This window comes from Diceros bicornis, chromosome 7 (assembly GCF_020826845.1).
Source record: "Diceros bicornis minor isolate mBicDic1 chromosome 7, mDicBic1.mat.cur, whole genome shotgun sequence".
NCBI lineage: Eukaryota > Metazoa > Chordata > Mammalia > Perissodactyla > Rhinocerotidae > Diceros > Diceros bicornis.
Window position 1 is genome coordinate 62,586,328 of NC_080746.1, and position 26,717 is coordinate 62,613,044.

The following is a 26,717-nucleotide window of genomic DNA, read 5'->3' on the forward strand; positions in this document are numbered from 1 at the left end:
CTTTTGAGGAAGAGAATAGGGGAAAGTCAAAGAGTTCTTTGAAGCTGAGTAATTTAACATCTGTCATTGTAATAATGTAGCCTTTCTACCTGCCTCACCACATAATCCTAGCACCCTGTCCTCTCTGGATTGGGAAGCCTTAATGGTAAGACAACTGCCCTTCTCTGCAGCTTCTTTTGTGTTTACTAATCCCACCAGATTTCCAAGTTCAAGCTCAGGGATCAACTCAGTTCCTACAAAACCACTAACCTTGACAGTCTTTCTCCTTGGACAATATCTGCCACTCAGAAACCTAGCTCAGCTGAGAGATTGGGAGCAAAAGGAACACATAGGAAGAATTTCCAAAAGGAGCATCTTTATAACTTTAACTAAAACAAAAGGAGATGCATGATTGGTGTTAATAATGTGAAAAGATATCAGAAGAAGAGGCATGAGAACAAGATCCTAAGACCCATGAAATAAGGGAGTTAAAGTAGGAGTGTCTCTTTATTTGACCACTTCTTTTCCTGTGAGATGCACACTGCACCCCGGACTGACTCACTCTGATGGTAGATCCCAGTCAAAGCTCTTTCTTTTTTGCTCTGACTTCCCTTTACCTGACCAGGTCTTACTGGATTAAGGTGGACTTTGGGCATTATTAACTCTATAAAATCATCTTTTTACCCTTAACTTCTCCTAGTCTTTTTTAGACACACATCTTTTGAAAACGCAGAGTTCATCTGGGTCATTATCATTATCATAGATCACCTGTGCCACTTAACGCAGACTTAAATTTTTTTCATTACTATCTTAGTTTGGGTTTTTAAGAGAAACAGAAAGAATATGTTATATTGGCTCACGTTAATATAGAGGCAGAGACCCAGGAAAGCTGGTGGTATAATGAGTCCCTCTCTGAGAGCTTGAGAACCAGAGAAGCCGGTTTTGCAAGTCATAGTCCAGGGGCAGGAGAAGATCTACGCCCCAGCTCAAACTGGTAGACAGGAAGCAAAAGGGGCAGTTTTTTTCCTCTGTCATTTTGTTCTATTTAGGCCTACAGAAAATTGGATGATCCACACTCACAATGGGACAATGAAGGAGACAATCCAGTTTACTGAGTCCACAGATTTAAATGCTAATCTCATCTGGAAACAACACCTTCACGGAAACACCCAGAAATAATTTTCAATAGGGTCGCATTGTGGCCAGTCAAGTTGACATGTAAAATTAACCCTCATGATTATATTCCTGCTTCGTTTTTATCATGCTAAAACACAGAGATTATATGATAAACAGTAGTAGATGACATTGCCCAACAAAAGACACTTGACACAGTTTATCTTCCCAGTCTATTTAGGAAAAATCTCATTTTGGCCAGATGGAATCCAAGTTCTGAAAGTCAGCACCCTGTGCTTCCACTGTGATAGACCTTCTGAGTGACCACCTGAGGTAATTTCGGATTTGGATAGCCATTCCCTCTTATACGGCCTAACGGGGCACAAACCGGCCAGATTCACTTAACTTAGCTGGTGGTTGCAGAACAGGAGAGAACCTACTGGTATGGCTGCCTCAGTTGGGCCTTCAGTGTGGGTCCTCATCGCAGTAAAGGAGGTAGTTTATTCTCTCTTTGTGACAGCTCATTTGCAAAAAAAACAAGACAAAGTGGGTGTGTGTGAAGTTACATTGCCTAGGTAAGCCTAGTGTTCCAAAGGTCAAATTACCTTGAAGAGCGATGAAAGAGCTTCCTAGACTAGAACTGAGATACGAATAAGAATATAGTCACTGCCCTATCTGGCCCAGGCACAGGGGCATTTATCAAGGGCCCAACGTGGAGGCCTCCAATTGGTCCACCATAGTTTCTCCTCTCCCTTTATGCTATCTTCCAAGAATTCGACTTTCATTTTCACTTGGCTCCTCCAGATCTCTTTGTGGCGATCAGGCTCCTGGTTTGGTGAACGAATCCTGGCTGCCTCTGCCCCTGGCCTGCCTTTCTCTTCTTCAAGGAATTACGACTTCTCCATTGGTGTCTAAAGGTGGGTTGAGTAGTTTGTAGTCAGCAGAGATTGGGAGACTCTAGAGGAAAAAATGAAATCTCTTGAGTGAGTTAAATTTTACTTCAGGAAGCTGTTCTCAAGGAGGAAAAAGGCCTAGCATGAAGGCACCCTGCTGAGAGCGCTGACTGAAGTATAGTCTGGGGGAGCGTGGTCTTAAGGGAGATTTGAAGAAGTCAAAGGCTTTGTTTGGTTCATGAAGGGACTGTTCTTTCTCCAAGTTGAATTTACCCATATCTCCTACTCATTCTATAATTTTGCATTGTACCTTGTTGAGGATTTCCAGTCTCCTCGAATTTTAAGGGGTACAAAGTCCTTCTCCCCAACAACAGGAACAAAAGCAGAGGGATCACTGAATCCTAATAGCTTAACGCCTATGAATGTAACAATCTAGTATTTCTGAATGATTCTGTAGATAAGTTTTCATCTCTTAGCCTGTCCGTGCTTAAGAGCCTTGATGGAGTGACAGGTGGCAAGCTCGGTAGCCTTTATCTACTCACTTGTCCAGACACAGGGAATTGCTGCAGGTTCTTAAAAAATTACCAGCTTTGCTCCTCTTTTTCCTTGAGCCACATCTGCCACCCAGAAATAGAGCTCAGCTGAGAAATCAGGAGCAAGAGGAGCATGTAGGAAGAATTTCCAGAAGTGGTATCTTTCCCAACTTTAATAAATAAAATGAGTTACTTGATTGAGGTTAATGATATAAAAACATGTCAGAAGAAGCAGTACGATTACAAGATCCTGAGACTCATGAGAGAAGGAAGTTAAAATAGGGGATCCTATGTGTTTAGTCCCCCTTCCTATAGAAGGTACAGCTGTACCCGCCTGACTCAGGCATATGGAAGACATCAGTTAAACCTCTTTTCTCACTCTGACTTCCTCTCCTGTGACCCAATCTTCATTTATCAAAGTTGACTTTGAAGATTATCACCTGTGCTACATAGTGTTGTCCCCCTCTCAGGTCTAAGTCAGTGTTAGGCACCTGTCCTCTGAGCTCATATAGTACAACTCTGTCATGCCAGTTATCACAGGGATTTAGAATTGATTTGTTACATTTCTGCTTCAGTTTTTAATTTGCTAGTATTATAAAGAGTTTATATTAAATAATGTAAGATGACTACCTGGCAAATAAAATGTAGCACAATTTCTTTGTTCCATTTTATTTAGGAAAGGTGACTCTCTCCATTTAACATCATTAGTCTGTGACTTCTCATGTTTAAAGAAACATTTTTACTCCAGTGAAAAACAAGAAAATTCTGTCCGCAGCCTTATTATTTGGACTTTGACACAGTTATTGTTTTTCAATGGTTTTCTTGCCTGTCTTGAGCTGTCATCTCTCAGACAGGTTGAGTTTGTATTCTCATGAGCTCGGATGTCAGAAGACCAGTGTGTAAGGTGCAATCGTCTGACACCAGTGGCAGCCAACTGACCTGGGAATTCTATCAGGGTATACAACTCATGTTCCCGTATCTAGCTCCCTCATTGCTGTGGAGCCCTTGGGTCACTGCTTAGGTAGAGGAGGGGTCATCCTCCACATGAGAGGACTCTAGCTCCTCTGTACATTGCCCTTCATTGTCCATTGTGGCAGAAGCTGCTTTGACATTACCTCCTCGTAACCCGTCTGTGACTATAACTTCTATATTCATGTTGCAGAAAGTATGCTCTGCTCCTCCCTCCTCTATAGGCTCTTAATACATCTCATCATTGGTTGGATCTTGAATGGGATAGGAAATAATTGGAGGCCTCACCCCCATGTTTGGGTCACAGCTTGAGTCATAAACAGGGGTAGACATTATCATGCAGTATCTACCCCTGGTATAATTTTTACTTCTGATCTTTCTATTCACTAGACCCTGACCTGGGCTTTAGTCTCTGCCCCCAGGGTTAACTGCATATGGCCTTTGGACTATTTTCTATATGTGTACCGTTAGTGTAATTACACCTTCAGTTCACGTTCAGCCTCATTCTTTATCAGGTTCCCTTCATGTATGGTGAACATGGCGTAAGGAGACATTTTTAGGAGGTCTAAATTTATTTATTGTAGCCTTTATAGCTTTTCCCTTGCTTGTGCAGAGCAAAGGGAAAACTTATTGGTTGTCTCATTCTGGAGATCTTTCTTTTACTGTCAAACATTGGCAACTATCAAGACATTAATATCTATTGAGATCTTCCCTTTCGTTATTTATTGGCTCATAGGCCCATTTGCCTAGAGCTCTTGACAGAACTCCTCATCCTAGACTGTGGCCACATAGCCATATTGAGTGCAGGTCAGAGAATAAGCATCACTGTGCTACCATTCTATAAGAGAAGAGAAAGCCAATATCATCTTAAAGACAGAGAGAGCTCAGCCCTGAGTTTAAGTCTATGTTACCGTTTTTCCAGTCTCACTCCCAGTCCCATCCTTCCGCCTCATCCTGTCTCTCACTCTCATATATGCTTCTCCGTTTCCTTCATCACCTTGTCCCTCAACTTATCACTATCTCTCCCAAGAAGCTGTGCATGCACCCTAACTGATCTTCCCAATTTCATTCTGGATCCATCCAACATTTCACGTCCCATGTGCAGAGCTAAATATATCCCCACTCTCCTCTGCTGTGAAAACATTAATAATTTCTCCTTCTTCTTGCAAAAGAGTCCCTAAATATTACATAAGTTTGGAATAGTCATCTTTTATCATCACTGCAGGCTCATGTGATACCAGAGGTCCAGCAGTTTTCTGCACATTAGGCAAAGTAGCATTTTAAAACTCATACAAGATGAGGAGTCTTCTATGAACAGGTCATTTCTTCAACCTAATATATTTTTTCCTCTCTCTCATTCCATATTTCCTTCATCTTCTTCAGCTTTCATTTCAACTTTTATGTTTTCAATTTGGAATTCTTGGATATCCATCCATTTGCCCCCATTATTTGATTTCCCAACAACCTGTATGTCTCTCTAGTAGTGTTCTTCACATTTGCTTTTTTGTACGCATAGGTCTGAATATTTAATTTACTATTACTCTCCAGGTCAATTTCAAGTTCATAGTGGTGTAGGTTTTCTATTTAGATACATCATGGTGTTTTTGGATATTATTCCATTTGCTAGCATATGTCATCAGCAATGATAGTTTCTTCAGTGATCTTGCCTAGTATTTTGAGACTTCTTCCTCAAGACTAACATTCATTCCATCTTTGCTTCTCTTTTCCCAGGTATCTGACGTATGTGATCTTATGAGTATTTCCATCATTTCTCCCTCTCTACCATCCACATATATACACACATTTAAGGTCTTATCAATGTCCATGGAATATTTCAGGCTGAGGTGAAATCTCAAGATTTACAAACATGGTAGTCTCTGGAAATTCCAACCTGATCTTGATATCTTCATTTCCACACCCCCCATTACTCTGAGTATTAACTGTGTCCATGAAGTATCCTCATGGATACTTTGAATGACTCATTTCTCTTTGAATGACTCTGTGGGGTAGGAGGAGCCAGACCTCTGAGGGACACCAAATACATTAAGTTCATCTCATCCTTGTGTTAAGATATGTGATATTTTTAAGTCACTTATTATCTCTACTTGTACATCCGATAAAGGGTTTGCTCTTTCCACGTACACACACACCTTGTCATATATTATGGCATAATAATAAGAGAAATCATTGCAAACATAGAGCAAGTGACAGCAAAGGTTACAGTCTAAATAAGTTAGTCAAAGCAGGTCTTTCTGATAAGAGAACATGTAAGGAGAAAATTCACAGATGTATAAGAGTGAGTCATACTGATATCAGGGCAGCTGAGAGAAGAGCAGTTGTAAAACTCCAGAGGCTTAAGTGGTTTGATGCTTTTAACCTTGAGGATGTGTTTTTGGCATGGGAAAGAAGAAGTGGGATAGATGGTGGGTCATACAGGGATCTTGATAGGAAAGTCCTCACGTCATCTTTCTTTCAGTAAAAGTAAAGGAAAATATCAATCATTGCACAGATAATGACGGGATTTGTCATGTAACATGAACTGGAGGTAAAGTGTTTCAAATTATTATGAAAATTCTTTTTTACCAGGTCACCAAAACTCTTTTCTTATTTTATGTCCTTCAACATTTTGATTTTGGCTTGTCCTTGATTTCTACATAGTTTCATTTTATTCTTACCTGTCTTATGCTGTCCCCTGTTACTTTCCCAATCGTGCAGGATCTGTGAGGAAGAGGTGCCTCAGAAGTCAGTACACATAAGACGTGGTAGCAGGTAAGATGGCGTCAGGAATCCTGGTGGACATAAAGGAGGAGGTGACCTGCCCCATCTGCCTGGAGCTCCTGACAGAACCCCTCATTCTACCCTGTGGCCACAGCTTCTGCCAAGCCTGCATCACCTCAACCCAAAAAGAGTCTGTGACTGGCCAAAAAGTAGAGAGCATCTGCCCTGTGTGCAGAATCAGTTACCAGCCTAGGAACATTCGGTCTAATTGGCATCTGGCCAACATAGTGGAGAGGCTCAGGATGGTCAAGGCGAGGCCAGAGGAGGAGCAGAAGAGAGATGTCTGTGTGCACCATAAAGAGAAACTCCTGCTCTTCTGTAAGGAGGATGGGAAGGTCATTTGCTGCCTGTGTGAGCATTCTCAGGAGCACCAAGGTCACCACGTATTCCCTATGGAGGAGGTTGCCCAGGAGTACCAGGTAAGAGACCAGGGTGGAGGAAAGACAGAGCAGAAAATTATACTTGATGGGAAATCTCCAATTTGCATTCAACTTTGATTACCTCGTCACCATAGCCCAGAGGCCTGTCATCTCTTTTCTTCCTATGCTCATTGTCTAAGGCCTGCAGGCCGTTTCTGTGCATTTCATCCAATTAGATAAGGATAAGCCTACAGTACAGACGCTTAGCCAGAAGTACATATTTTTATACCTCATGCTAGTAGGTAGAGATTTGGTGCCCAAGAAAAGCTCTCATTACCTCTTTGAACAAGAGAGCTAACTGGAAACTGAGTGGGTTGAGTTGTAAGATCTTTCCTTGTCTCAAGATCCGATTTCTTTTTCTAGGAAAAGGGGAATCACTCTTCTCTTGGGGAGAGGATGCTGACTTCTACTCCTGAGTCCTAAAGAACACATTCACCACCTCAACTTTTCTTCTGAGTCATAGATACTAATTGCTGTTCTCACAGTTTGTGTAAACTCTAGTGTCTCAGGAGATCAGCCTGAATTCTTCCCCATTTATCCTCCATTCCAATGTTGAGAAAGCCCAGTGCTTGACTCTGGTTTGATACCTTCCTTACAGGAGAAGCTCCAGGCAGCTCTGGTGATACTGAGGGAGGACCAGCAGGAAGCTGAGAAGTTGGAAGCTGAAGTCAGAGAAGAGACAATTTCCTGGAAGGTAGGAGGAGACACTTCCTGAGGAAGTTAGACTGAAATCTGGGCAGAACCTTGTTTGTTAGTCACGAGGAGCCCCCTTCCTCTTTGTTCCCTGACAGCTGATACATCCAAAAGTCATTTGATTGATCCTCTTCTTTATCCTTTCCCGGATATGGGTGGGGGCTGAAAAGTAGACATGTCACAAATGAACACAGATATTTGGAGGGAACTGTTCACTTAGGCGGACTCTGACGAGGATGGCTAGTGAATTTTGTGTTTCATTCCTGTCACGTTTTTGTCTTTGACTCTTCTCAGGGAAGACATTTGGCAACGGCTCATGGTTCTATCCTCAGTGTACAAGTTTTTGCAGAGGGTGCGGGGGCAAGAGAAATGCCTGAAGGCTTCATTGTCCTGGAAAGTGGTGTGATAACTGAGCCACAACCAGATATCCAATGGCTCACAGCTGGTCTCAGTAATGCATATTTGAGGGTATTATTTTGGAATGTGATGAAGAGAAAATATTAGGAAATGTCAGCTTCCCCAAGAGTTTCTCCCTTGATTCTATCTCGCTTCCCTTATGAGAACTTGCCAAATAGAATAGTTCTTTTTTGGCTCCCAGTCTCTGCCTGAGAGCCTGATTTGCTCTCTCTCTTTCTCATTCCTGAAGAAGCAATTACAAAGTGAGACACAACGTGTCCAGGCAGAGTTTAAACAAATGAGAGATACCTTGGACAGTGAGGAGCAGAAAGTGCTGCTAAAGCTAAAGTATGCGGCAGGAGATATTCTACATAACCGGGCCGAGGCTGAGAGTGAGCTGGTCCAGCAGAGCAAGTTGGTGAGAGATCTCATCTCAGATGTGGAGCATCGGTTACAGGGGTCAACAATGGAGATGCTGCAGGTAAGATAGGATGAAGTCCCAGTCTCTGAGATTTGAGAAACATGAAAACTAGTTTCCTTCTACTCTTTATTGCTGTGTTCTTTCTGATGGTGACTCTAAGGTTCCTTTGGTCCTACAGTACCCCTTTCTTGCATCTATTTCAGGGTTATGGGAATAATTGAATGCATGAATAACAAGGGAAAATCTCATTTTTATGTATTTATTAAGTGCATTGTAAAACTTTGACCTTGGAGAGAAGATCCACTGTGTTCAGTGATATTCTACAGGCCCCTGTTTTCTGCAATCTAGTGTTAAGCATTTATTACATCCCTTTCATGGTACAGCTTAATCACAGACAAACACACACATTTTGGATTCCAAGAGGTTTTTATATTTTTTTCCCTCGTAGAATGAGTTGAGATTTTCCTCCCACTTTCTCTATTTTTTAAAAACAATTTGTGAGGGACTGGTATTATTTATTCAAATATTTAATAGATTTTTCCAGTGAAGCCATCTCACTTTGGGCTTTTCCTTTTGGAGAGGTTTAAAATAATGTTTTTACTTTAATTAGGTTTATTTAGATTTCTTTATAGTTCCTGATTCAGTATTGTGGTAATGTATGTCATTGTCAAAATTTCCATTTTGTCTAAGTAGGTGAAAAGTTAATCACAATAATCCCTTATAAACCCTTTAATTCCTATGGTAGTTACAGTAATGTCACTTCTTTTATTCCTGATCTTGGTCATTTGCTTTATCTCTTTTCTTTTTCTTTGTTTTCCTTTTTTTTTTTTTTTGGTCAGTTTTACTATGTTTGGTCAATTTTGTTGATTTATTTCAAGAACAAATCTTATCGTTTCATTGATTTTATCCATTTTTTAACCTTTCTGTGACATTTATCTCTGCATTCTCACCTTTAATATTTTCTTTGTGTAAGTGTTTGCGTATGCAGGTGTGTACATGTGTGCGTATTGGGTTTAATTTGGGTTTCCTTTCCTAATTTTTTAAAAAGTGGAAACTTAGATCACTGATTTGAGACCATCTTTTCTGGTATAGTATCTAATGACATAAATGCACCGCAGTAGCCGTATTCCATAAATTTTTATTTTTAGGTTTTATTTCCACTCAGTTCAAGCTGTTTTCAAATTTCTTTTGTGATTTTTTTGTTAACCCTTGGAATATTTGAATTTGGTTTGTTTAATTAAAAAATATTTAGTGATTTCTTACTTTTTCTTCTTCTGTTGATTTCAAATTCAATTTCTCTTCTCACGGAACATGTATTATATTATTTAAATCTTTTAATGTCATTGACACTTGTTTTATAGCTTAAAATACTGTATGTCCAGAAAATTTTTCTATATGAATTTGCAAAGAATGTATGTTCTGCATTCATTGGGTGAAATGATCTATAGATGTCAGTCAGGTTAAGTTGGTTCACAGTACTGTCCAGGTCTTCCATACCTTGATAGTTTTTCTTCAAGCTGTTCACTCATTTATTCAGAGTGGGTTATTGGACGCTCCAACTATTATTACTGGAATGTCTATTTTTCCTTTTAAGACTGCTTTGTGTATTTTGAAGCTCTGTTGTTGCATGCATATACATTTATAATTGTTATATCTTCTTGACGTACTGAACCTTTTATCATTATGAAATTTCCCTCTCACTCTCTCATAATATTTATTGAATTAAAGTTTTTTTTTGTCTAATACTAATAGAAACACTTGGCCAATCTTATGGTTTCTGCTTGTACGGTATATATTTTTCTACATTTTTAAATTCATCCTATTTGTGTATTTTAACCCAAAATATGATCTTATAGATATCAATCATTTAATTTTGCTTTTTATCCAGTTCCACAATCTTTGGCTTTTCATTAGAGTATTAAGTCAATGACATTTAATGCAATTATTGATATAACTATATTTAAATTTACCATTTTACTGTTTACTTTCTATCTGTCTTCTGTCATTTTTATTCTCCTCTTTCTCCTTAAGAAGCTTCTTTTGTATTAAATAACTATTCCTTTTATAAAATTTTAATTTTTCCTATTTTCCAACAGCATTTTCCTTTTAGTTTTCTTCCTAGTGGTTTCTAGAGTGATTACAAAATGAACCTTATCCTATCACGATCTACTTCAGAATAATACCGACTTAGATTCAGTAAAATATAGAAATATGCCTCCAACACTGCTTAATTTCCTTCCATCAGTAATATGTGAAGCTTTCAATATGGGCACCCAGCCCAATATAGGCCAATGTCATGAAGGCCTCAGAATTTTTTGTGATAACTGGGAAGAGTAGTTCTCTTTCTTCTGGAGTTTATATGAGGAGATTGATGTTCTCTTCATGAATGAAGAATAGAATCAATATAGAGGGAATAGATCAAACTTGGAGAAGGACAAGACCAGATCTTGATGAGCAGGTTTGAGGTTTGACTCAATTCAACTTTGAGACAACTTTGACTAAAGCTATAACTGCCCCATTTGTCCTTTTCTCTACTTAATCTAGTTTTATTTGGTTTTTGTCATATACAAAAGAAAGCCCTAATACAGAGCACCAAACCATTTTTTTGGCATGTGTAGACACAGCTGTTGGCCTAGATTTGGTGACACGGGAGAAGTAAGTCTGAGATAAAACAGAACATATGTATTGATACATATCTGTTCAAGCAAATAAAACAATATCTCTGATGACAAAAGAGATCAAATGGCTAAAAACTGTTAAGTATGTGGACTAAACTGGCTGGGTAGAGACTGAAGAGGAGAGTAAATATTGTAGTTTTTTGGACATTGACCAAGAGGATATCGGTAACACTATGGACAATGCGGTATAAGAGGGGGAACATTTGTTTTGTGAATAGTAAGTTACCATTAGCCATCCTAAGTTACTGATTCCTATGTCTTCTTTACTACTGAATATACTCACCTGCATTTAGGAAGCAAAACAGAGAAATATAGAGTTGGAAATCAACTGCACATATGTGTGTTGAATTGAAGGGAGTAGACGTGGTCACTTATAGATAGTAGATAAAATAAGAAGAGAGAGACTTGAGATATACCTACATTAATACATTTGTTTGCTTGTACCCTCAGCAAAATGCATGTAAACTTCTTGAGGTACAACATGATTATTTATAATTAACAAATTTTTGATTCTCCAAAACCTGCATAGTGTTTGGAAAATGATAGTATATCACATTACATTTCCATTGAATAGATGAGAGAACCATGAATTATTCAAATTATTACATGGGGAGCCCTATGCACTTGTGGGAAAAATTATGGACTTCTTGTTCTCATCATAGATATATCTCATCTCCAGATACTGGAAGCCTCATTCTATACTTCCACAAGGGTCAACGCTATTTCTATCTTTTAGGAAACATTACAACATCTCTTGTGTCTTATGGAATAATTGCCCTGGATCTTTTCTTTACTTTTTGGATGTCACATTGGGATCATGTCTATGCCCATCATATCATGGGGTGGTGGGGATATGATGAAGATTTGTAAGTGGAGAAGGTGTATCACTTCTTGACTCATGTTTTCTCTTTCTCCTTAGGATGTAAATGACATCATGAAAAGGTATGTGAGGGATACCAGAGATGGTCCTTCTGTGCTATGAAAAGAGTTTTACAGCCATTTGCATTATCTAGTGCTCAATTAGAATGAAACATCCCTCAGGGCAAGACATTTGAGGTATAGTTGTACCATAAATTTCTGCTCACAAATCACTGCTTGAGTGTTCTATAGCTATTGAGAATAGACCAGAGTTCTATGGTAGGGCACTTAGATGGTGGGAAGTTATAGAGTTTCGTTCCAGGACCAGTATTAGGGATAAGACACTGCATCATCAGAACCCTGTGATTTTATAAACGTTTTTCAACTGGTGTGCCTGAATTGAAGTCAGTTTTCCCTATTATATAGGTGCCTGACTTACTGTGGGAAGGTCCTATCTTCTTTATCTGCCAAGCACACAGATTTGGAGAAAACTCCTTTATATTTAAATTTCTGCCTTGGGTTAGAGGAGACCAGGTCTTTCTCTGTGGTTCTGTTTAGATTTGCAAAAACAAACTTGAATCTCAAGTATTTTGTCCGGATGCAAAAAAGTGATCCATCTTGATTACATACTTTAGAAGCCAGATTGGAAAGGTGTCATCTCTATCTCTAAATTTGCACACCTACCTGGCAGCATCAAGCTCTTTCCTAAAACATGAAATTCAGACTACTATTAGTTTCTTGTTCATAATATCTTCTTTTCCAAGGGTTTATAATGGTTCTCAGAGAACATGGAATCTCAGACATTATTCTGAGGGCCTACCTACTGGGTAGCAGACTTTGAAGATGTGGGTCATCTCCAGACAGTATTCCCATATTTGATATGTCTTAAACACCCAAGAAACAGTTTCCGCAACTTCACTTTCTGCTCACATCCCTGGGAACCCACATCCATGCAGTGACTTTTTCCACACATTAAATTTTTGAAGGTACCAAAGTTTTGTTTTGTTTTATTAAATCCAGTATTTCATAAAATGTCATATGATTTCCAGAAGTTAGCGAGAGAGAGGTTAATGATTTCACTTTGAAAGCAAAAATCTAGGCTTCTGAGACGTGTGGACCTTCCAAAGATCACACAGAGGGTAAATGGTGAAGTAGACATGAGCGTATTTCTTCTGGTGCAGTGTCAGGGATATCCTCTCTCCCCTCCTCAGGTTGCTCAAAGAAGAGGATTTAAGGGTATCAATGGGTTGAAAGGTGAGGGGACAGCAGTCTTGGATAGGCACAAGGTCAGAAGTGCAGGATGATCAATTTTTGTCTTCTCTAGGAGTGATACTTGGACCTTGAAAAGGCCAAAAATGGTTTCCAAGAAACTGAAGAGTGCATTCCGAGTTTCAGATCTGAGCAGGATGCTGCAAATGTCTAAAGGTGAGGAGAAGCAGGGGAAGGATGTGTGTGAGGGATTCTTGTAGTGTTGGGGCAAAATCGGGGAGTAGATGTTGTTTCTAGAAGAGAGTAAAAGAGAGGAAGTAGGCCGGACACAGAGAGAGAGATCTTATGCTCAATATATTTATATTTTAAGGTGAATGGCAATGTGCCTCCTTTGTCTTCTTGTTCACAGCTATAGCCTCACAGGGCTCCCCTCCCCCATCCCCACTTTGGAGAGAAGATAGGTATCACTGTTCACTTCTTTGCTTCTAACAATGTCATTGCAACTTTTGTCATTTCAGAGCTCACAGAGGTCCAACGCTACTGGGGTAAGAAGAAATTACAGGGTCCTCAAATCCCCATGTTCTGATCCCTTTTCAGAAGTTGTAGTTACTACTAAGTCCTAGGATGTTAGCTTCATGTGTTCTTTTCCAAGACTGCATACATACAACAGTTGTTAAGTGTCCTACTCATCTCTGACCCATCAGCACAAGTTCCTCCCAGTCAAATCTCAATATTCTTCCTCATAGCATCACAGGACACACCTATTCTATATCCCTCACCTAACCCCCTGATTTTTCCTACAGTGGACATGGTGCTGAATCCAGTCTACACTACCTCAAATATTGTTGTATCTGTGGATCAGAGACAAGTGAGAGTTCCGCAACTCATTACATCTAAGAATACAGAGTCATGTGAATTTTCTGATTTTGATGTCCTGGGCCACCAATGTTTCTTCTCAGGGAAGTACTACTGGGAAGTAGACGTGTCTGAGAAAATTGCCTGGATCCTGGGGATATGCAGTAGGGAAAGTTACTTCAATAAGAAATACTTCGATGGGCTTATTTTATCTGCAGATGTAAATCAAAGAAATGTTTACTCTAGATACAGCCCTCAGTACGGCTACTGGGTTATAGGGTTACAGAATGGATCTGAGTACAATGCCTTTGAGGACTCCTTTACCTGTAGTCCAAAAGTCTTGAGTCTTCCCATGGCTGTTCCTCCTCGTGTTGTTGGGATTTTCCTAGACTATGAAGCTTGCACTGTATCATTTTTCAATGTCACAAACCGTGGGTCACTCATCTACAAGTTCTCTAAATGTCACTTTTTTCAGACAGTTTATCCATATTTTAATCCTTGGAACTGTCCAGGCCCCATCACTCTGTGCCCACCAAGCTCCTAAACAATTTTAATCCCTCACCTACTTCTGCGTAGTGCCCTTGACCTGGGGATCATCTCATGTACCTGAGTTTATTTGCACCATTTTGACTTCCTCTTCCTTTTTTCCTCTTCTTTTATTTAGAATGTCTTTGTATTAGTCTACTAGGGCTGTTATAACAAAGTACCATAGACTGGGTGACTTAAACAACAGCAATTTATTGCCTCCCAGCTCTGAAGCCTGAAAGTTCAAAATCAAGGTGTCAACAGAGTTGGTTCTTTCTGAGGGCTGTGAGGAAAAGATCAGTTCTTGGTTTCTCTCTCTGGTTTGTAGATAGCTATCTTCTTCCTATGTCTCTTCACATCATCTTCTTACTGTGCATGACTCTGAGTCTAATTTTCCTCTTTTTATAAGAGCATCAGACATAGTGGAATGGGGCCTATTCGAATGATATCATTTTAGCTTAGTTACCTCTGTAAAGACCCCATCTCCAAATAAGGTCACATTCTGAAGTATTAGGGCTTAGGACTACAACATCTGAATTTGGGGGAACACAGTTCAACCTATAACTCTCTTTACTCTTCTTTACCATACAGTGAAATCTTGAACTGTTTCTTCCTAAAATCTTGTTTTCATTAAGAGAGAATGCTTATTTTTCTGTAGTTGAAAGGGAAACACATATAATCCCTCCTATAGAAAGAACAGCATTGCTGCACCTCCTCTGACATCTCTTTTCTTCCTCATTCCCTCAGCTGCTTAACAGAATTAGCAAAGCAAAACTCATAAGCCCTATCCCTGTTATCTAGGACAGAGCATAGGAATCTGTCCCTAAATAGTGAATCCTTCAGAGTGTGTTGCTTTACCAATGGCAGCCCATCTTTATCACATAAAGTGAGAAGTGCATACAATAAATGATTACCAAGAGTATATTTTTGGACCTCAAAGATTCTGAGGTCAAATCTAGTCTCATCACTTATAAACTGTGTAATCTTGAGTAAGGTACTTAACATCCTTTGGTCTTGTTTTCTTAAAATAAAATTGGTGTCCAAGATTGTATCCAATTTCTAGGATCACTTTGAGAAACTACATTTTATTAAAAGGCACTTTTCTAAGAGTATTATATGTAGGAATAAATATTTGATATCATTACTTTAAAAAGTAACATATGTCAATGTCCTCAGGAACAGTTTTGTATCATGTTTGTTTGGTTCTGCTTCAATAAAACGATAATTGGCTCTACTGATATCTCTTTTTTTCAGATCCCAAAATCCCACTGCAGAGAGTATAAGTTTTCATGGTGTGTGCTGTAGAAAGGGTCATGTCTAGGCTCAGCTGTCCTTATGAGGGACAGCCTTTTGGGGTTCAGGCCTTTTCCTTGTGGTGAATCACTTCAGTATACCACTCTAGTTACTACTTTAGGCAATTTTAAATCATTTTTAAACTATGGTGAAGAATAGAACTACCTAGGACAGCAAAGGCACAAACTGATTTTGTAGAATTATGCATTACAAATTTGAGCAGGCTATCCCACTGTAAAACATTTGAATCTAAATTTGCAATTCTGGAGGAGACCTGGGCCTATAGGCCAGGAGTGGCAAGGGAGCAGTGGGCAGCCTCGGCCTTGGGGCACATTCAAGTGGTGCAGAAACTGGTGGAGAGTGGGGTGAATGTGAACTCCCAAAATAAGTTCAACAGCTGGACTTCTTTACACTGGACATGTAAACACAATCACGGCCAGGTGGTCCCTTACTTGTTAAAATCAGGAGCTGACAAAGTGATTCTTACCACAAAAGGAGAAACTCCAGTCCAATTAACATCAAGGAGAGAAATCATGAAGATTTGAGAGTGGAAGATGATCTTGATGAAGACAACCTCCCCCAGCTAAAGAAGGAGTCAGAATTGCCCTTTGTTCCCAACAATTTGGCCAACCCAGCCTTCCCTTTTATCTACACCCCCACAACAGAGGATTTAGCCCAGCTGTAGAATGGGGACCTCTCCACATCTCTTACACCAGCCTGTGGGGATGGCTCACTTCCATTCCTCCGCCCTGGGGAACCTCCCCTGTTAGAAGACTTTCAACCAGACCACACCTCTTGACGCTGGTTCAGAACTGGGATGTGTCTACTCCCTCCACCATACTCAGAACACCAGAAAGTATAAAACTAAGTCCCTTTTGTGAGCCACCAGTGAGTCAGAGTCACTCCCCGCACTCTTCTGTCCCGTCCAAGCTACCAGTGTCTCTGGAGCTTCAAAGCAGGATTTGTACAAGACTGGTGCTAGCATTCCATCCATTTTTCTTCACTGAAACATTTCCATTTAATAGACAAGAGGTAGTACTTAAGGTGAGGATTTAGAACCTATCCCTGAGAAAATGATTTCCTCAAAATTGAACGGGACTGACAGGAGTTCACCTACTAAGAATTGCTCGAAATGAATTGCTGTGAGTTGAGTTTTAATCTAGATCAAGTATAGAACATCAGCGAGTTATCCCATACTCTGGTAAGAAAGGACAAAGATGTTGCTCAACTCCAAGATTTCAGAGTTGGAACTGGTTTTCATGGTAAGTGAAAATAATTTTATGTTCAGAAATGCTGCATCCACACTGACTGAAAGGTCTTGCTACAGCAAGAGAGCTTCAAAGCTGACTCTCATGCAGCAGGGGCATTTATCACTGAGTATTGTGACAGTGTGTGTCATCTCTGCGCCAAGAACAAACCATGGATCTAAATGCCTTGGATGCCCAGGAATTCCTCTGGTGCCATTGCATAGCATACGCTAACATCATTCTGCCAAGGTAGGAATCCCCTAACCCCAACCAGTGGTGCCACACTTCCAAGCCTCTTAGTGCACACTAAACCTAATGCTCGAAGCTGTGAACAACTGAGAAGTGGTCTGGAGAGGCAGAAGCCAGTGGTTCTATATCCATTGTGTTTTATGTGCAGAATGTAAGAGAGTTGTCTAAGCAGAAGCTGAGAGAGAGCAGAACCTGTTTCTATTCTTTCCTGTTGTCAGTGCCCCTGAAGGGCCGGGATGCACTTTTCTTGGTGTTGCGTGCTCCCAACTCTCCTAATGTGTGAACTGACTAGAGAAAAAACTGGGGAAAGCACAGGTACTGAACAAGGGAATTTTAGTGCGTCTTCTGTCTTTTAGGCTTCACAGAATATATTTATAAGTGTTACTCAGGGTAAAGTATTTAAGAAAACAGTCATCTAATTGTAAATATGCTGTAAACAAAAAGAGCTTCCCCGCCTCCACTTTTTCCTTTGTAAACACTCAATACTCCTCTCTGTCTCTAGTCTGCCATTGCCTAGACAGTCATCTCTGCATTAACTCCCCTTCCTGGTCGCAAGAGGACTCTCTGATGTTTTCTGTTTTTTTTTTTTTTAAGTTTATTTATTTATTTATTTATTGTTTTTTTCCCCCAAAGCCCCAGGAGATAGTTGTATGTCATAGCTGCACATCCTTCTAGTTGCTGTATGTGGGATGCGGCCTCAGCATGGCCGGAGAAGCGGTGCGTCGGTGCACGCCTGGGATCCGAACCCTGGGCCGCCGGCAGTGGAGCGTGTGCACTTAACCACTAAGCCGCGGGGCCGGCACTCTCTGATGTTTACTGAAAGAGGAATTGCTTTTTTTTAACTCTGAAGCAATTCTTGTCATCTTTGTGTTTAATTGCAGCATATGAGAAGAGCACAAATATTCGCGTTCTCCACTTCCGTTTTTTCTAGAAATGAGAAAATTTTTGAAACAGAATCTGTTGCTATTTTAAAAGTTATTGTCAGAAACTGAGCTAAAGGAGTTATCATCTTTATTTTCAGGTGAAACATAAAGGTTATTTTGAAATTATTGGGATTTTTACACAACTCTGAAATCTGTTGCTTTTGGAAACAAATTGTTTGATCTGAGAGATCCCCCACTACCACCACAAATCCACTTAACACAGTCAGTTGTGAGTCTACCAGACTTCGTTCTGGAAAAATAAACACCTCACTAAACTCTTGGGCATAACATAAGAACTTTTTTGAATAAACATTCAAGGATTCTTTTCCTTTTCTTCAGTGTTATTTATGTTAAAAGAAAAGTCACTCTCTTGTTGAAACAAACAGCTTGACTTTAGAAATAAGAATGAGCACACTTAGACAACCAGGAGAGCAGGGGTTTGAAGCCAGCTGTTGCAGAGCATCTCTGCTGTCTTAAGACGATTTTTCCCTGTAGTGTCTACAGTTTCCAAAGGAACTTAACTTCCTAAATGGGTTAATTTTATTGGGACACCAGAAATGAGAGAGAACATGCAGAAGATGTCAGTGGAAGAGGATGTTGTGCTAAGGTTATGACCTCCTGCTGCTGCCTAAACCCTGAGCTGAGGTTGAGGTGTGTTCAAGGCCAACTCCGTGGAGTCACTCTGTTCAGTGACTAAATTGTATTCCACCAATGGCTGATGCTGAGTTACTTCCCCTTGTACAGTGTTTGCACAGCAGAGTAAATGTTACTTATTACCCCCTTTCTCTGAAGTGCTTTAAAGAGGAAACTTCTCTTGTGTTTCAAACGATTAGAAGCCAGTTTATCTAGACATACTAACCTTCTTTTCTCTTCCATTTGAAAAAAGTTAGTGTAGAGGGTAAACATTGTAATTGGATCATTAAAAGGTTGGACTCTGAAAACAGACAAAATTTTGTAAAGTGATGACATAGTCACTCACTGGCCGTTATCAAATTAACTAATTTCTATGGCATTCAATTTCTCATTTATAAAATAAGTAAAAATAATAAAACTTACCTGATGGCCATGTAGAGGAGCATGAACTGTTTCTCTTCCCTCTAAGTTCTTCTAGCTGTTCTCAGAATTAAGTTGACATGAGACAGATTTACAGGAGAAAAACAAATAATAGTTTAATAACATGTATACTTGGGAGAATTCCAGGAAAACTGAGTAACTTGCCAAAATGTCAGAAGCCACAACCTTAAATACCATCTTCAGCTGAGGACAAAAGAGGATGTTGGGGGTAGTGGTTTGGAACTTCAAAGGGGAGGAAGGCAATTTACATGGAGATGGAAAAGCAACTGTTTAATAAACAAACATTGACCATTGACCATGCCTTGCAAAGACAATGAGAGTTGGAGAGGACTTTGATTAAAAGACCCTTTTTAGATTCCTCCTTATCTATCATAATTAACTCATATTATACTATAGTTATCTTAAGGTATTAGCTCCTTCCTGAAATAGGCCTTCTATCTTAAATGCTTTAGGCATTTAGGGGGAAGCTCAAAGTTTCTTTCAAAGTCTTTTGTTCTTAAAAATAATCAAGCCAAAGACACAATTTGGGGTGGCAAATTCTGATCCACCACAAGGATATTGCAGGAATTAAATAATAGATTATTTGTAATAACTTCTGCTATTTTCTAGCACATAAGCACTGATCCAGAGTGCTGTTTTTTCATGTTTTTTCTTGGTTTCATTTCTGACTTGAAATAATAGATGATTTTAAGAAAGCACATTCATTCACTTTAAAATAATTTTGTTTCATTTCAAGAAATAGGATAATTTGAATAAAGAATCACATCTTGGAAAATTTTTCTATCCACTTATAAAATAAATATTACATTATTGTAAAAAATAACTTTCTTCTCATCATCTTCTATAATTGTAATAGCCTCTTTAATCTAACTCAATATATTAGATAAAAATTGTATTCATTTTCTATTACGGTATAACAAACTATCACAAATTTAGTTGTAGGGTTAAATTTTAGGCTTAAAAGAACACACATTTGTTATATCACAATTTCTCTGGACAATAGTCTGGGCACAGCTTGGCTGTGTTCTCCCCTTTAGGATCTCACTGGGATGTTCTTGAAAGGGAATGGAGTTTGCTGCTCCAAATACGTGTCTCTGGGAGATTGATTATTTTAAACAAACAGAAGACTCAGAAATTTTTTCTTTTACCTCCCTGTTAACTGCCTAAAGGAATTTAGATAAATGGCCTGTAAGAGGAACAGAGCTATCTCTAGAGATATCTACAAAGAATATAGACTAAGTGTGGTGGGGGAGACTGGGCAGGGCCTAAATATCACAGTTCTCTCCATGTCTCATTGTGTCTGCATGGCATGGCAAACATTTGTTTACCAAACATTTGCTTTTCCATCTCCATCTTTGGAGATGGAATTGCCTTCACCCTCAACATGCTTCTTTGTTTTTAGCAAGGCAGTATTTAAATTGAGGGCTTGGGTCATTTCAGCGATTTACTCAGTTTTCTTGGGTTTCTGTCATGTGTACATGTTATTAAACTTTTTTTTTTTTTCTTCCTCTTAGTCTTTCTCATGTCAATTTAATTCTTAGACCAGCCAGGAGAACCTGGAAGACTAGAGGAAAATTTCTTCTTCCTCTACATACATGAGGTACCAGCTGGGATACACATTAGAGTAAAGAAGAGTCTATGTCCAAGCTAACCTAGGTGCAGATGGAATTCAGTTCCTGGCACTTGTAGGACTGAGACTCTCAGCTCTTACAGACTGTCTGAAGTTCCCTACTATGTGAGCCTCTCTATAGGAAGATCACAATGTGGCTATGACTTTTTCAAGGCCAGCAGGAGAAAGGGAACTACTGCAGGGAGACAGTCTTAGATAATGTAACATGACCACAGTAGTGACATCCCATCTCCTGTGCCACATTCCTTCCATTACAGGGAATTCACAAATTCTGCCTACTCTCAAGAGGAAGGTGTTGCACAAAGGCATGAACACCAGGATGTGGGAGTCCTTGGGGGTGTGTTCACCTAAGAGGCATTCAGAGAAATCTAAGGAAGCTGTTCCCCTCCACTGCTTGGGACCCTCAGTCAATGGGAATGGCCAGGGGGCTTCTACTAGCAGAGTGACTCTACGCAGGTCCCTGGCCCTGATAAACACCCTATAGTGCAGCCAGCTGTTGAACTTCAGAAGAATAAAAAAAGAATGTAGAGCCGTTTGGGATCCATTTGCCCAGAAGCCCTATAGAGACCTTAAAGTCTTAATTAGATCCTCTCTGGAGGTAATAAACGTAGGGATTCCTACTGAAATTAGTGAGCAAGTGCAGCACAGTGTGGGCGACTTACTACAAAGCACTTCCTTCAGAGTGTGTTTGCTGCCCTGTCATCAGCTGCAGCCATGATGACAGAACACAAACAGCAGCAAAGCCACATCTTTCTAGGCACTGCCAGGAAAGCCTGCAGGAAGCCTGGGCTCAGCTTAAACTGGCCTGCACTGCACTGTTCCCAGAACTCCCCACTGGGAAACAGTATCCACCTGGGCCACTGCTCCACCAGGCTCTCCAGTCCCTCCATCCACCCTAGAAAACTTGTGTTCAAATCCTGAGAGGCAGCCCCAGTGAGTCATTCAGGAACTTCTCTCCCTGCCTCCTCTCTATCGACTTAGGGCTGGGTGGGAGGGCCCTGATGCTTTTACCAGACATCTCAGCTTTCAGAAATAAACAAGTCTAGGCCTTAAGCGGATGTTCTTCTGTCTCCAAGAGCGATCAGGAGCTCTTTGCTAATGTTAGAGCTTAATAGGGAGATAGAAAATTTTACTTCTTTGGCATTGTAGATACTGATGCACAGGTGACTGTTATCCGCCAATGGCCATCATCAAGATGAGGGGTAAGTAGATAATGCTCTTTGATTTGGGTTCAGAAGCTGCTACCATTGGTAAAAACACAAACCAAACAAACAAGAAAAACAAAAGTATTCAGGACACTTGTTCGAGACGTAAAGTAAGGGTGACTTTATTCCACGGGAGCTGCTACAATAGAGTTTGGTAATAGGGGAGAGAGATTGGGCTCAACTTCGAATATAATAAGGAAAAAGGGGGATTTGTAGCCAAGGAGCAGAGTTAGAGTTTGGTGGATGAAAAATTACTAAGAGGTAGGGTAATTCTTTGCTAACCTGACATAACAGAATTTTTGCTGAAAGGAGGCCAGGATGATAAGATATTCAGGGTGGTCAGGCCAGCTAAATATCTTCAAAGGGGCTGAGGTAATGACTCACTAAATTAGCAGAATTTTTGCTAAAGCTGGACAATGCAGAGACTAACACCAAAAGCCTAAACATCAGTCCCTAGTTGGGAAGGAGTTCAGAGGAGCCTGACTAGAGTTTGGTCAAGGAGAGAATTTTTGTCACCACCCAGACCCTTGCCCAAGCCTGACTATGGGTGAGTGTCTTCAGGTCTGTAAACTTCTATTGTGAGGACCCTCACTGCTAAATGTGTTATCGCTGGTGATAAATTGTTGATGTGTATGTTTGCTAAACTTTGTCCCCAACCTATGATGGGAAATGCTGCAGATATGGACATTTTAGTGGGACATGCGGAAGACTGTAAAATCTTATCTCTTCCTTTACAAGGTATATGATGATGAATAAACTCTGAGTTTCTTTTTCCTAAAATAAAGTTTGGATTTAAAACTGTACCTAACTCTTAGATCCTTGTGTAAAACTAAGTGTCACTCAATATGAAGCAGCTATTTAAGTGTCCTGCACAATATAATAAATATTTTCTCTCATGATTAATGAAAAGTACAAGCTGCATCAATGTCCTGTGCAATAGATCTGTGTCCTTCAGAGGAACAATAGTTGATTCTACTGAAGTCTCATTTCTCAAGTTCCCAGACTATTCTAGTTCCAGTCTTCTTATATAGAAGTTTTTATACCAAGGCTAGGAATATTTTTAATGACCTTTATTGGGAATGGGTCAGAAAACTGTGAAAGTAGGGATTTTCAAAATGTATCCAGCAGTCAAAGCCATGTCTAGGGACAGCTACTCTTATTAGAGACAGGCTTTTGGTGTTTGGGCCTTTTCCTTGTGGTAAAACACTTGAGTGTATACCATATATAAATTCTTATGCACTTTTCTATTCTTTTCTTTTTTTAACCAGTTTCAAATTCAGAATGAGGAATAGACTTACTTAGGATAGCAAAGGTATAAATTTTCTTAGAGAAGTTTGTATTATAAACTAGGGCAGTCTGCTGCTGGAGCCCACATCAAGATCTAGAGGGGTAATAAATTGTCCCACTGGAATGAAAAAGAAAGTACTAAGCCTAGGAATGGTATATACATACACACTCACACTTACACACACACACCCCCTCACACAGACACGTATATATATAATTATGTGTATAAATATATATACATAGAGTATCTTTACCCCAGTTAGTCTTCAAAAATATCATATGAGGAAGAAATTCCAATCAGGTAGTTAAAAGAAAATATAACTTATGAGATATTCCCCAACGTCCCACAGCTAATGAGTGGATGAGGCAGGGTTAGAACTAGATCTGGGTTTCTCCAGCACAAGGGCCATCTCTGCAATACACCCTATAAGAATAGGTAGGAGCCAGATTCCCTAGGATGTGGGGTAGGATGGAGAACTCAGAGGAGGACGATCTGTAGAAGAAGCTGAGAGCACCATGGGAAAATCCTCAGTGCCGGGAAATACAGGTTGATATGCTCAATCCATGTAGCTATTAATGAAGCAGGAGCAGGTCACGGTAATGGTTAAAACCAAACTGAGCTACTGCATGTTCAGGGTGCTCTTGCAGGTGACATGATGTAGAAAGTGAACACTGTGGAGGGTCAACAGCTTGGACTTTGAAATTGGATAGAATTTCATTATCTAGCGACGTTGCTAATTACTGGTCCCTATTAAGTTAAATTTAATTGGATACAGCTCATCATCAGATGATCATCATCAGATTAAGACTTATTTGATAAGGATATTGTGAGAATTAAATAAAATGTCTGCAATAGCTTTCTCATTTCCCAGCCCATGAGCACTGATCCAGACTGGTATTGATTAATTTTTTCTATGATTTGAAATAATGTTAAGAGTGAATATTAATCTACTTTAAATATTAGTACTTTTGCTTTGCTTTAAAATAGAATAACTTGATTAAAGAATCACAGATCATATCTTAATTTCATCTTTTGCATAATAAATATTCCTTTTTTTAAATCTTCAAATATCTTTATTTCAACTTCAGATAGTTATCTCAGTACACAGTTCTAATTTTTGTTTTCCTAAACATTCTTTTTGGACTTTTCTATTTAATACTCTGCTATTAATCATCCTTTTTAAATTTTGATAAGTACACTTAACACGAGATCTAACCTCTTAACAAATTTTTAAGGAGTTGCTGTTCAACAGGTGTAAAGTTTCAGTTTACGCAAGACAAAGAAATTCTAGAGATCTACTGTACAACATTCTGCCTATACAGACACGCATCTCTTAAGGAGAAGGATATGTTCTGCAAAATGCATCATTAGGTGATTTCATCTTTGTACGAACGTCATAGAGTGTACTCACACAAACCTAGATGGTATAGCCTACTACACACCCAGGCTATATGGTACTAATTTTATGGGACCACCTTGCATACGTGGTTCATCCTTGACTGAACCGTCATGTGGCACATGACTATAAGTAACATTACTGTATTGTGCACATGGTAAATATTTCTACATTGTAAAAGAAGGTTTTATCTTCCTCAAAGCTACTTGGTCCTTTTTGTTTTAATTACTGGAAGAGAATCTTTAATGTAAATGAATAGAGTAAGTATAAGTTGATTTGACACTCTTTTCTATTTCCACAGTAATTCTCTCGATGGAAAACCTTTTCTTTGTTTGCCCTGATCAATCTCCATTCTTCGGGGTGCTGTTTCCCATTATGACTTACAGTGAAAGAATAAGGGTTAGGACTTTGGTCACAGGCTCCCTCACCAACGCCGCAGGTGAACATCTCCTTTTCCTGATCAGCTTCACTCTTTCCTGTGAGCTGAAAGTCTACAGTAGTCCTCATCAGGAAAGTAAAGCCTGTTCTCCTCCTCCAGTGAGGTAGCAGGGCAAATGCTGCAGCACTGAGTATTCCTGCAGCACATGGGGTTGTCCCTCTGTCTTTTGGCATTTTCTTGTCCAACTCTTTCCCCACTTAGTTGTGAGCTGAGAGAAATACAAATAATGGGCTACTGGGAAAAACAGTGTCTGCTCTGTTTCTCTCTCAAGAAATTCTTCAGTTCTCCATTCTGGATTAGATACATCCAGTCTCTCTCCATACACACACTCCTCAAACTCTCATCCATGGGCACTGGTGGAAATTGATTCTTATCCATATTCCTTTTGACCTCTGCTTTCCTGTCACCCTATTGTTACAATGACTGAGGCCATAAATCTAAGGAAACTACTTTAAGATGTGAAACAAGTTAATGGTAAATATATCTGAGTTAGCAAACACAAAGGAAAAGATTGAGACATCCTTTTCTTAACAGCTTCTACTGCTCCAAAATGAAACCCTTTCTTCACAAGAATATGAAGCCTGTAGGTAGGTTTTCCTCAGGAAATGTCCTGAGAAGGAATTCTGCACTTAAAATAAAAAAGTTCATTGGGCATCAAGTGTAGGTTCTCTCATTATCCATTTCCCTTAGTGGCAATTATCACATCTTCTATTTCTGGGACTTTAGGATTGTACTGGGCCATGAATTTTGGTGACGGGTGTCCACAATGAAAAATTAGGGGAGAGGTTCATGGAAATCACAAAGAATAAGCAGGCTTCATCATGCAGTTTCATGCACGAACAATGAGTAGGCAGTGGTATCTACAGCCATCACTAGTTGGTGACCAGACATTTCTAAACTGATATTGGAATAGAATCACACAATCTACACCCAATGATATGGGATTCTAATAATCATCCATTTTGTCCACAGATGATGATGGGGGAGTCTATTGATTCTGACTCCTAGTCCTTCCATATTGCCCTAACCGAGATCTGTCTTTTGACTCATACCTATAGCAACTCTACCATGCCTCCCAGGGCTATGAACCCTCCCAGACCAGATGAGTCATTTAGTCACCCAGGGGTGGGAAGTGAGCTATTGTTTCTATCCTCAGGGTGCTTTATCTGGAGACATTATTGTAAAGGAATATTTAAATTTAATTTTATAATTATTCACTGCTAGATTATAAAATATAATTGATTTTCAATATTGGCCTTGAGGTAATTGGCTTGAGGTAAGCTAGTGTTATGACCTTGCTTAATTCAGCTACTAATTCTAGTAGGTTCCTTTGGATTTATTTTGATTTTCTACATAAGTTGTTATGTCACCTACAAACAGAGACTCTTTTATTTCTTCTACTTTGCTTTTTATGCTTTTGTCTGTTTTTCTTGTCTTAGTTTTTGGGCAAAGAAATATAGTTCAATTATGAATATGAATGATGAGTTGTTGACGTTTCCAATCACAGATGGAACGTATTCAATATTTGACCATTAAATATGTTGTTAACAGTAGGATTTTGCTTATTTCCTTTTATCAGATTAATATTCTTCATTTATCATTATCATGAATGGGTATTGGATTTTGTTTGATGTTTTTCTGCATATATTTAAGG

At 39.5% G+C, this 26,717-nt stretch overlaps 3 protein-coding genes and 1 pseudogene across 3 annotated transcripts in view; all 4 read left to right on the forward strand.

Annotated features, from left to right (window-relative positions):
* The window catches only part of LOC131408753 (E3 ubiquitin-protein ligase TRIM22-like), a 144,466-nt gene that overhangs the window by 87,473 nt on the left and 30,276 nt on the right, over positions 1-26,717 (forward strand). The gene's annotated exons all lie outside the window — the stretch shown is intronic.
* The window catches only part of LOC131408754 (tripartite motif-containing protein 5-like), a 420,025-nt gene that overhangs the window by 55,599 nt on the left and 337,709 nt on the right, over positions 1-26,717 (forward strand). The window lies entirely within an intron of this gene.
* On the forward strand, positions 1,917-14,981 carry LOC131408773 (E3 ubiquitin-protein ligase TRIM22-like). Its single transcript, XM_058545814.1, is given in 8 exon segments — positions 1,917-2,009; positions 6,203-6,684; positions 7,283-7,378; positions 8,024-8,254; positions 11,792-11,818; positions 13,017-13,155; positions 13,458-13,484; positions 13,743-14,981. Coding segments are annotated over 7 exon segments (1,539 nt in total). The 5' UTR covers positions 1,917-2,009; positions 6,203-6,261; the 3' UTR covers positions 14,339-14,981.
* LOC131409085 (ankyrin repeat domain-containing protein 40-like) lies at positions 15,180-17,093 on the forward strand (annotated as a pseudogene).